This window comes from Aythya marila, assembly GCF_965140915.1.
Source record: "Aythya marila genome assembly, chromosome: 8".
NCBI lineage: Eukaryota > Metazoa > Chordata > Aves > Anseriformes > Anatidae > Aythya > Aythya marila.
The window spans coordinates 20,519,064-20,531,424 of NC_139049.1; the positions used below are offsets into that span (position 1 = coordinate 20,519,064).

Genomic DNA, 12,361 nt, shown 5'->3' on the forward strand with positions numbered 1-12,361 from the left:
ACATTATAGAAGCAACAAATGAATGACCTAATTTTGAAATGACATGCAGCACAGAAATAGCTGAGCTAATTTCAAAAGATGAATCTAAATAAAGCAATTTTTTTTGTACTTGCCATATGCTAAAAGATTTGATAGTTTGAAAGCAATTATTAACCCTTTAGAGTTACAGAAGCATCTATAAAAAGAAGCATTTAATTGATAAATAAATTTACCTTTATAAATGCACAGCCAGCTCCATTGTCTGTAACGGTAAGTCCAAGCATATCATCAGATTTAAGAACTTCGACTTCTTTTCGTTTTCCTTTTATGTGGGCAAATATGAAATCTTCAAGGCCAATCTGAGCACCTAACAGCTTGTCCATATCAACTTTATGAGTGTTCAAAGTGCAAAACATGATCTGTGCAGGAAGGAAACAAATACACTACCTTAAAATTTAACAGTTTATTTAGGCTTGGTGAGCTTGACAGGCTGATAGAAAGATAAAAATAGAGCATAATTCTGGCCACATTGACGGATCCGTAACTGACATTATAACAACTCTCCTTCTTCAGCTGCCCCAGGAGAGGTGATAGTCTCCATCCCACGCACATGACAAGAGGCATCAGTGGCTCAGACAGCAGATAAGAGCTGGCAGGGAGCAAAGGAAAGGGACATATCTCACAACCTGTCACACAGCACCAACCTTGACACAAGCAGCTTGAGCTTAAGCAGAACAGCTTGTTCCAGAGGCCTGAGTGAGCAACCCCCAAGAACCACCACCATGTTGTTTATCGTGATTCACCCACCTCAAATAAGGGGCACTGCTCAGGGTCAGGCTTCACTTCTGCCCACCACAGGAATGGGGCCAGCCCAGGCAGGCTCTGGGCTTTCTAACACAGCCTGTACTCAAAGGGCAAATAGCCTAGCCAAAAAAAGAAGAAACAAATCCACAGTTTCTCCTCACAGGGTAACTTCACCTGATGGCTTCTCTCCAAGCTGAGGCTGGACAGGAGCAGTGGCTGAGGGAGGCCCACACAGCCTCTTCCTGGGCAGCACCAGAGCACGGGGCTACAGCCAAGAGAAAGTCATGCCCCCGGAGAAGCTTGGAGAATGCCTAAAATTGATTTCTCTGATGCAAGCTGTTCCCTCAAGACCTTCTTTCAAGTGCAACGGAAAGCAAGGGAGGAGGAGGAGGCTTGTCACCCCATGTGGCCCAGGTAGAGGAGCCACAGATGGAAGCCACTAGCCAAAGGCCATCATCTTGTTACCTCTGCACTGCTGCCTGCAGGATACACGGGGCTCTGGCAGGACAAGAGAGAGCAGATACAGGCAGAGGTTACAGAAGTATCTGCTGGACACAATTTTCCATCAGAACACACCTTGGACCCCCCTTGCTGCCTGACAGGTCCAAATTTGGAAGCAGGAAAAGAGGTGCCAGGGCCACACATGAAAGGAAGTACACGTGGCATCCAAGAAAAACAGTGCAATGTCAGCTGCTGCTCTAGTGGCTGACCTATGACCCCCCCAGTGTTCTGCTGGAAACGTAGGCTTTCCTTCTGCTGCCCCTCACCACACCTATGAAAGTTATGGGGATTTCACCCCCAGAATGCTTCAAATGCCTTTTCCTTCATTCCAGTATCAGTGGATGAAGTGGTATCAGCATGAAAACTACAATGAAAGCCACTAAGTTGTTCAGGTCTATTCCAGGCCAGATGAGGGGGAAATATTTTTCCTAATGCATTTCACAGAGAGCTTTCACTTTCTGAAGTTTTATAGATCTTGGACTCTATATAAATACTTGTTTGTTTGATTGGTTTTGCTTAAAAAAAGTTTAGTAGTGAGATGGTGGTTTTGGATTGGTTGGGTCTTTAGTTGTTTTTATTTTTAAATAAAACTACTTAAAAGTCTAATTGCTTATCTGATAATCCATTGAAATACTCCAGCCTAATGCTTTAATAATGACAGCCACAACAGCACACACTTAACAGACATCAGTTTTATTCTCAGGTAATGCTAAAGTTTTCCAGTTAACCAATGCTCAAACAACAGTATCATCTAGAGAAATTCAGCTAGTTTTAAGAGTAAAATTAAATTTTATTTTATAAATAGTAATCATATTTAATCATCAACATTGTTTTAAACTGAGACAGTTCAATTCAAACAGATTATATAAAATGCATATATATGTTCAGCTTTCTCTCAAGCTACGTAACTTGGCCAGTTTACAACTGCAACTCAGTTCTTGTTCTTACAATGAACAGCAAGCACTATGGCTTTACATTTTAGGTATTAATACCCTTCATCTGACCTTGTCAAATACACAATCATCTAGTAACTACTGTCACACCTTTGAATAGATCAACTGGCAACAGAGCAGAAATGTGATATTTAGAAACTCGATCCAGAGTTTCTCTTTTTAGACATTCATCTGGATGGCATTCTCCCTACAGCCTATAAGTCTCCAGAATTCTCTATGAGTCAGTTCTATACTAACTACAAGGCTGAGAGAGCATCAACCAGTCAAAAATAAAACTTAAATCATTCTTCATCCTCTTCAGTGAACAACTGCTTTTTCTCAGAACAGATAACTTCAAAGAGTAATGTACTAAAGAGAACTGTATATTATCCACCCACAATAATATACAGTTACACCATCAGTTACAGCACAGGTTTATTTGTACATGACTAAGGACTGACAATGGAAAAAATTATATTTTTTCATAAGTGTTGTGTAAGCTTAATATAGGTACCTTATAACTGCTTATATACTTAAATAATTAAACAACAGCTACTATAGTACACCTTGCCATTCACTCAAATCTTTATATAATTTTAAGTAGTGATTTTCTTACCCAGAAAAGAAACAAGAAAGATTCAATGTGTAATTTTCATTGTAAAGTCTCTCTCTCTCTTCTCACCCTCACCCTTCACATGCATTTGATCTTCAACTCAGCATACCAGTGCTGTGATATTTCGTGCCAGTTTTAGCAAGGTACTATAAATCATAACTGTTACATCAGCCATGAAGTATCTAGGATACCTCCTTCACAGAGTTATGTTGCACAGCAGACAGAACAAGGAAATTCCATTTGCCTGGCAAAGACTGAGGGCTTGTATATAACCTTATAAAATAGATCCGTCAGGTAAGATTGCTAACAAATTATTCCTTGCATCCCAATTTTCAATAGTAAGAGACATTGGTCAAGAAAAACATTGTTACAGTGCATTACATAAAGTAAGAAACTATATTAACTAAGAAAGAGGGTTACGATATGTGTTATATGAAGTATATAGGCAGCACCATACTGCATATCCTATATATTAATGACATTCTCAGCTTCCATTAAGCCTAAACCTTAAGAACTCAAAAATAAGTTGACTGACTGACAACATGCTCAGAAGCTATTAAAAGCACTTTTCAAATCAGTAGATCTCATAACTTTATAAAGGGCATTATAATCACTTTAAGAAGCTCAGAAATGGGATTTATACTATTGAGCAAAATATAACACCCACTTACATATTTCCCTCTATATGTAGGTGTCATCTATATCAAGAAACCACCAACACATTTTCTAGCTACCTTGCTCACTTCATCCTCCCTGAGAAAAATGTGGGATCCTTGGCTAGTTGCAGTGGTAGGAGAAGTAACCAAGTCCTCTTAGGTATAGTGTGCCACTCTATCAAATAGGCAACTTCACCTTCCCAGACACAATCAAAGCATTGTAAAGTAAGCATTCAGTATTTTGTTGCCTTTTGTTGTTGTTGTTGTTGTTTAATTTCAGAACACACAAGAATTAGTGTAAGTTTTTCCATACAGCTAAAAGGTATCTGAAATACAGGTCATTAACACAGCAAGCATCACGTGTAATGCAGTATCAAATTTAAGCACCACTTCAGGGAACAGCAAGCAAACAATTGTTGCCATAGGGTTGGGGGTGGCTCGTTCATTTAAAGTCTCCAATCTGCAGGAGAGATTGTGAGCAATTTGTTTCAACAGATAAGCAGATACTCCAAATATTTTACTGATGAGGATTTCACAAGCTGACCCTTTTCTCTAACCTCTTAAAACATGCTTTGGATTTTTTATTTTCTTGTAAAAAGGTTACTTATTGATAAACCTAAACTTCAACATAGTGACTTATTTTCCAGTATTTTTATAAAAGTTTAAATTGAATGTGTTTAAATCAAACACTTCTATGAAAGTTTAATGTGCCCCACAGCACACTTAACTGTTTAGCATCAGGAGGCAAGCTCCACTGAACAACAGCCAGGGCACAAGCTCAGCAGCTGAACGCTTCTCACTGGAAGAAACAGGGAGCTGCATTTCTGCTCCTGGTGCTACTAGGAAGGCTTCCCTGATCCTCTATTCTCTTTATGAAGCAGAAGGCTTCACCCTGAAAAGAAATTTCTTTCACCCTGAAAGAAATCCTAGCCTTCATGCGCTCTTGATAGACCCACCCATTAAGCACTCAATTCACCTCACCATACTTCACCTTATAAAGCAAACAGAATAATCAAAAGTACAAGTTATGAGTACATTAACTGGAAGTTCATATGCCTTGTTATTTGCCATTCGCTTCCCAACTGACCAAGAAATAGCCCTGCCACATTTAGATTTTAATATTCACATTTCTAACACCTGATTAGCTACTTAGAATAATATTATAATAATAAACAGGAGCACACCACCACCAGATGCTTTAACAGATCCACACTGTCCTTTGGTCAGTGCTTGTTTATTTGTCATATGGGCTGCACTTCTCCCTGTGGGAAGAACACTGAGTTTGGACCAGGAAATAAAAAAAAAAAGGGGGGGGGGGCATGATAAAACTCAGAGAGGTGGGCAGAAATGCATGCTGAAAGGTTCAAAAGGACTGAGATGCTATTCACCTCAGAAGACAGATGAAGAATAAAATACCTAGACAAGAAGAGATGAGTACAGGGAAAGCCTTAGAAAGCCACTGTTGTGGATTCACTCCTCTGATGTTTGCTAGGTGTCTGTGAAGGAGTGTCCCTCTCTGAAGGCACACCTCTGTTGTTCCAACTCCATCCTACCCTACTTATGACAAAGGTCTGCACAGAAGTTTTTGTCACTCTGCACTGATTCTTCAGTGTCTGTCCAACAAATACCATGTTTTACACAAGCTTCTCTATGTCACTGTTGGCAGTCAATCACAGTCTGGAAAGGATTCTCCAGCAGAAGCTAAGCTCAGCTGGTCCTGTGGGACGTGATATGAAGAGCAAACGAGGTGCTATAACCATGCTGAGTCAAAAGAAATGACAGATTACAAGTATAGCTCATCCTGTACCGTACTGAAACACTTAAGCAGGAACTTATCCAAGAATCCATACCCTTGCCTACGTCGCAGTAAACTCACACGTCACATTAAATGCATTTTTGCATTGGTTTGCCAACTGCTCTCTCTCCATGGAGCTTCTCTCACACCCCTTCCCCCAGCTATTTTCCACCTCGGTCACTGCAGGGCAGAGATCTCTGTGATAGTACCTGTTTCCAGAGGCATTCAGGTATCACTGCCCACAGGCTTCAGGAGAGCTAGGTCACAGAAACTTTCCTAGACGGGTAACACCTACAGGTGGCATTTGAGTACCTCAATGTCTTTCTTTCAGTTTGCAGAGGTTCAGGCATTATTCTTTATGCCTAACTGTACAAAAGCAGCTTTAATTATTAGACAATACTATGCACGTTCTCTAGTCTCCTCTTATTTCCAACAAGCTCAACTGTTGTCAGCAAATTCATGTTTCATGGCATCCCTTGCTATTCACTCACCTATTTTCTTCTGTTAGTTTTTTCACAAGACTCAGATCCAGATTCCACAGCTTAATCACCTTTACATCAGAAAGTCATTTTGATCACTATTTTCATTTTGTACAGTATAGTTTCTTAAAGCCTACTGAATTTTTTGAGTTAAAAAATAAAAAAAAATAAAAAATAAAATAAGCTCAGTGCCTCCAGCACTAATTTCCCATCCTTTTCCAGCTACAAACCATATTTTAAAAAATAAAACCCAAACAGGAATGGGACAGTAAAGAGAGAAAGACAAGAAAAAGGTTTCTGTAGTTTAGGCACAAGACTGGCAGTGCCTTGATGCCCATGAAATACATGGTGCTTCCTCTAAAAAGAAAAGGAAGAAGAAAAAGAAGAGAGAGGAGAGAGAAGAAAAAAATAAAAATAAATAAAAATAAAAAAAAAAAAAACACTTTACTGTCAGATTCTCCATCTAACAGGAGAAATAGGAAGTGCACCATTCATCTCAAACTGAATTTCCAGAAGAACATTACTCTTTCAAGTAAGCAGAGCCACAAGATCAGTAACAAAAATTCATCGGTGAAAGGAAGAAAATTAAAACATAATCTGGGAATTGTGAGAACTTGAGAGCTGAAGAAGTAACTGGAGGTTGAACAGAGAACAAAAGGGGAACAGTATCTCACAGAAAGAAAACAGAAAACCAGACAGAAAGCAGCTGGGAAGATATTGCTTAATTACTTAACGCACCAGTGACTGGTTAAACTGTATTCGCTGTTACCAACACTTTTATAGTTTACCATTAGAAACGCTGCTTGGTCTCTTTATTTTACAGAATAAAGTTTGTCATAGTAGCCTACGGAGCTTCAGAAGAGCCAGCTACAAATAAGAAAACAAGTCGAAGTGCTGCTTGCACACCTAATGAAATGTTAACACTTTCTTTCATTTTGCCACTCAGAGGTTAAGGTTCACAGAACCACGTAGGAAGAACTTGATACGGCCACTGCCTTTCAACTAAGGGAAAACAATGCATTTACAAATGAATCATAATCCAAACAAGTGCTTAAAGCTCAGCTCAGACAAACAAAAAATAAAAGATCAAAAAGACAGAAGAGTAAAAAAAGAAATAAACCATTAATATAATAATCCTTTTCTGGGTTTAAATAACCCCGATTAAACAGATGTCTTTCAAATCTAACTGTCTGGCACAGCCTCCTCCACCACCCCGCTCAGGGGAGACCCGACGAAGGGGCCAGGTTTAACGCCCGGGCACCCGTTCACCCGTTCACCCTCCTGCCTCCGTCGCTTTGCTCCGAAGCCGGCGAGCACCCCCGCGGCCAGAACCAACCCGACAGCCGAACGCCGGCCCCAGCGCCGGGCTAAGCGCCAGGGGGCCGAAGGCGGTGAGGGCGCGGCCCCGCCCCGACCCCCCCGGGCCGTACCTCTGCGGGGGCGATGCCGAAAGCCTCGGCCACCTTGGCGTAGAGCTCCCGGGCATTGCCGAAGCCCTCCACGCGGCCCGTGGGGCTGCCGTGCGCCAGCTGCGCGTGGAACTGCAGCCGCGACGCGCTCCCCGCCCCGGCCGGGGCTACCGCTGTCCCCGGTGGGGTGGCCGCGGGGGCCACCGCCTCGCTGTCCACCAGCTTGGAGGTGTCCTTGGCCTTGCCCTTCTTCTTGTTCCCCAGCCCCAGGGGCATCTTCCCCGCCTGCCGCACGCTCCTGCCGCCGGCTTCCCGCGACGGACTCTGCCCCCGGCGCCGCCCAAGCCCGGTCCGGCCATGCCGCCGCCAGGTGAGGCCCGGGGCCCGCGGCCGCCCCGCCCCGCCCCGGCCTCTCCCAGGGCGCTGAGGAGGCCCGGCCGGGGCAGGGGGCGAGCAGAGGGACCCCCCCTCCCAACGTAAGGAACCAGAGCCGAGCAAAAGGCCAGGGAGGAGAGCAGCAGCCCCCAGCCTGCTGCAGCCCCTATTCCTGTAACAACGCTTCCTGGGCGTTGATGGTGAAGGGTTCTTTAATGGAAGGCAAGGGCACGGTCAAGTAGCCCACAGCGATACTAAGGAGTTTGACAAAGGCAGGTATGTTTTGTCTTCTGGCCTGTTCAAAGAAATCTACTTCTGGTTTGGGGGGGGGGGGGGGGAGGGGTTCTTTTGTAGACAGAATGAAGTAAATAAAAAGTTATACTATAGGCACTTTTAAAGTAAATAAAGCCAGGATGTATGAAGTTTACCATCTTTCCACTGACCAGGTTTAGGGATTTCTACTGAGAATAAAAAAGTGTTAAATATTGATCAGAATAGGTTTATAATGAGGACAAAGAAGTATACAAGGACTTCTGCCAACTCTTGCTGTTTTACCACAATTGTACTTAGTGTACCCACCAAATATCAAAGGATCAATAAAGCAATAGCCATGTAAGCAAAGTTTAAAGGGCTATTGTACTGTACAACAGCTTTGAAGTACTGAGATTTAATTAACACCTATATTAGAAATATATATTTTTCTAGTAGTGGACTTAAAATGTTTCCATCTCCATTGTGGAACAGAAATATTTCCTATAATGACGTAGATGCTCATATACCACAGAAAACCTCTTCTGTCCTTCTCCAATGAAACTACATTCACCTGGGTGAAATTACTCCATTTTCGCTGGTGTACTCAATCATGAAAAAGCATGTAATAAGTGGAAGTGTCACAACACATTCAGCGCTTCTAGAGGAGTCTGCTGCAAAGCTGCAGAGAGAAGCAGTATTGCTTTCAATCTTCTGAGTCTCAGGAGAGGAAAAGAAAGCATAGGGAATAAGCAAGTAGGATTCTCATATATGTAATCAGACCAGGTAGGTGCAATAAAGATGATTAGGAGGCAGCCTGGAGTTAATAGTTGACTTACCAGCCCAGTTTGAAAACAGAATACTTAAGTGGAAGATTTCTGTGAATTTGGAGAAATGTATTCCCCCAAAATACTAGAATAAAATTAAGGGAACATATTGCAATTTCATTCAATTTATGCCAGTGAGATGCCATTAAATGACAGTACCAAAGTGTTCATGTCCAAGCATTCTATACCAACTCATTTATTTTGTGAAAAGATAATTGAATCAATGTTTAAAACCCATCAACTGTTGTTTGTTTCCATTTAACATCAGTAATGAAGTAAAGACATCCAAGTTCCTGTATGTAACAGAGGGTGAGTAGATTTATTTCACAAATTTATGGACATTGACATAGCCGTAATTTAGGTATGTTGCAAAATTTCCTTTAACTGAAGTGTTAATGCTTCCATGCTTTGTATGGAGATAGATGGAAGTAGCTGAAGTTGTATCAGAACTGTGCTGATCCCATTACAGCTTGGAGGAACAGCATCAGTTTTTAAGCACAGAAAGAAAAAGTGATGGGAAACCAGCACAGCTGACCAAGTAGACTGAAGATCATATTGTACTGTTTAAAACAAACAGTATGGAGCATGTATACATGCTATCATTATCAACATAACAGATAAAAATAAACTTTTTTTTTAAAAAACGTAGTTTTCTCTACCTCTCATATGCTAAGATATTCTTGAAAGCCATGCCTCTAACAGAATCTACATTAAGTTGTCATTAGCAGCCTCCAGCTTTGGCAAGAAATCATTAAGTGTTTAACACATCCACTACTACTACATATACTTATTTTTTGATAAGCTGCAAATGCTACGTACTAGTATTACTCTGATCATGAATTAGGTGTTCCCACCACCAGCATATCAGTGTGAACTGAGTGATCTGTAGAACTAGAAATGACTCAGACTGCTGAGAACCTCAGAGAAAAAAAGAGCCTATATAAGGCACAAGACATTTTCTCCAACTACAACCAGTCCTGCTCTCAGGCTTCCTTAAGCGTGTACCCACTAGGGAAACATCTGCCAACATTAAGTAATACATATAATAAGATCATGTATCCAAATACACCTCCAATAGCAAGGGGTAGTTGGGATCTGGAAAGTACTTAAGTTGCACTTTTAGTAAGTGACATTGCAAAGTGTTAATCATTCAATATTTGCCATAGTTTTGGAAGAGGAAAAATAAATTACACACTAAAAAAAAAAAAATATGTTTCAGTCCTTTTTGTTTCAGTCCTTTTGTCCTACAATTACATTGCACAATGCAGGTTATCACATTCCTCAGTTTAAGCCACAGTACTTCAGGTGGAAGTACCATGGTATGCAACAAGCATGTCTGTGGAACAGAACAGAATCCTACTAGTAAATACAAAATGCCACAGTGCTCTACTGCAAAGTACCAGTAGCATATACAAAACCTTCACTACACATGGAACATATATCTGTGACTTCAGGAGTTCTTACCTGCAACACTTCGTATCTTTCTGGTTATCCACACTCCAAATGAAGCAGCTGCTAAAAAGGATTTTGACTAGAGAATGAAGAATCTATTTTATAAAATATTGCAGGACCTCATCATGCTTACTCTAACAAAAACAAGGCCAAGAAGAAACATGGCTGGTCCATTTAAGTATCTGTGGGAGTATCAAGTTGAAATAAACTATAAAAAAATAGAACTGAAGTTTCCAAGTCATAATGTTAAAAGCTATTTTTAAACCACCAGAGGACACTAAAAAAAAAAGTCTTCAATAAAACAGAGGATGAAATATAATTTTCAGACAGGAGTTCAAAAAAGGATTGCCTGTGACAGGGGTCTAAACTCCATAACCAAATTGATCTTCTGACAGTATGGCCATACCACATTGAATATTCATACTTCAGCTTTTACACATGAAAAGCAGCAGCTAGTCAAACCATCTTCTGGAAGCAAAAATAAACTCATTTTGTGCACTGACTTCAAGTTTGGGACTGTGACTTAACAGGGAGCATAAGGGGTTCCCAGGGATTTGATCCCTGTTACCTATCACTTAAAATCAGGTTGTTGGTGTATGAGGAAAAATAAAAATGGATGTGGTTTTTCTGAATTGAGCTCAAAGTTGTTCTTGGTCTTTATTACACTTAACCACAGCTGTTCTGGCAAGGGCTTCTTCTCAATTAACACAGTTTTATCATCCCTCCTTTGGATATAAATGAGCAGTTTAGACACTTTTGTGGAACATACCATACCGTACTTGTCCAGGGAAATGCTATATGGTATTTCAGGAGCTGACTGGGTTGATTTTTGTTTTTTAATGAGGTAGGGCAGAAAGAGCTAAGACAAATTTGTTCTTGATAAAGCAATCAGGCATGACAAACAACATAGCTGTTGTAGCTCCTCCCCTGGGTAGACCAGCACGTCCAGTAGAACAAACCAAGCACAGAGTTGCACCTTCAAACCTCCAGAGGAGCAACAGTAGCTCTCTACTTTCATTCTTTACATAAGAAAACAATTAATTGGAGGACCATGAAGAAAACAAATCATGCCACCTGGAAAGAGTCCACTGCTGAACAATTTGACAAAAAGCTGAGATTTCAAAAAATTAGTAGAAAAAAATAGTGAATACATGAATACCCAGGTTCTACGTGGCCTGATCAGAAAGCAATACAGTAAGAATTATTAATGTCACCTGCAGAGGAAGACTAGCATTTACTGACTGGAAAAGGAAAATTGCCTTTTATAATGTTCAGTCACATACTTAATTTTTTTAGATCTAGCTTAAGAAATCAAGTGCACAGATTTTCGTCCTGACTCATCATAACAGTTTCACTGGTGGGGTAGAACCTACTGTATCCCCAAAGCATGTTACCAGCAAGTCAGACTGGTACACTGGATATGCATACTGAAAAAGACACGTTCTGGTATTCTATTCAAGAGTCAAAATGTCTGGTTACTTCTGAGTCTTCTGAGAAGCTCTGTCATAGAGCTTAGAAGCTCTATATAAACTGGTAAAGAGGGGGCTAGGAGAATCAGTCAGCACAAGAGCTTGGGAGCTCTGTAAGTGGATCACTGGCAGGAGCTCTGTAAGCAGATCACTGTGGTACTGATACTGCTGAAGTCAGGGGAAGTGATTCTGGACCCAACAGGGAGAGCTTGTCAAACGCAAGTTGAACTAGACCTTCACAAATATACTTCGGTTCTTCTCCACAATCATTAGAGTTCAGTGTCTTCCCTTTCTATTGTGCATTCCACTCTGCTGTCTGATACTACAGATACCATTCAGTAACACATCATTCTCTCCAATCCTTATTTACAAAGTACTTGCTACTTGATGTCAGACAGACACAGTCATTAAGTAGAGAAGTGTCCCAAACTAGCGAAACAGTCTTTTACGATAAGAAAAGAGACTATGATTAACCTACCTAGCACGTTTTTAACATCAGTCAGTTGTCATGAACAGAGTAAAACCCTTACAAAAGCTATGGACTTATTTAGCTCAGCAACATCCCAGACAGAACAGATACACAGTTCTTAGAATCACATTTTAAAATGGCATCATCGCAATAGTGAGACCAAGCTGCTGGGAAATACACAAAACATCTTAAGACTTCAAGGTTTGGGGGCACTTCTAGAACTACAACATTTTGAAACACCCAATGGTTACAGGCTAAGAATAAAAAAGGATGTAGATAAGTATTGGGTCAGTCTCAGTAAAGGCCAAGGAAAACAACTTTTGGAAACCACTATTGTTTTCCTCTCTCAGCT

General features: G+C 40.9%; 1 protein-coding gene across 3 annotated transcripts in view; it reads right to left on the reverse strand.

Moving 5' to 3' along the window:
• GIPC2 (GIPC PDZ domain containing family member 2) overlaps positions 1-7,838 on the reverse strand; it is a 33,344-nt gene extending 25,506 nt beyond the window's left edge. The window contains exons 1-2 of one of the 3 annotated variants that reach the window (XM_082766416.1): positions 7,190-7,838; positions 213-398 (exon numbers count right to left, since the gene is read on the reverse strand). In XM_082766416.1, coding sequence (XP_082622542.1) covers positions 213-398; positions 7,190-7,444 — 441 coding nt within the window. In that variant the 5' untranslated portion in view covers positions 7,445-7,838. Of the gene's footprint in view, positions 1-212; positions 399-528; positions 619-7,189 lie in introns of those variants that run through there. The other 2 variants (XM_082766415.1, XM_082766417.1) reach the window with 2 other exon arrangements.
• Between the last annotated feature and the right edge of the window lie 4,523 nt (positions 7,839-12,361).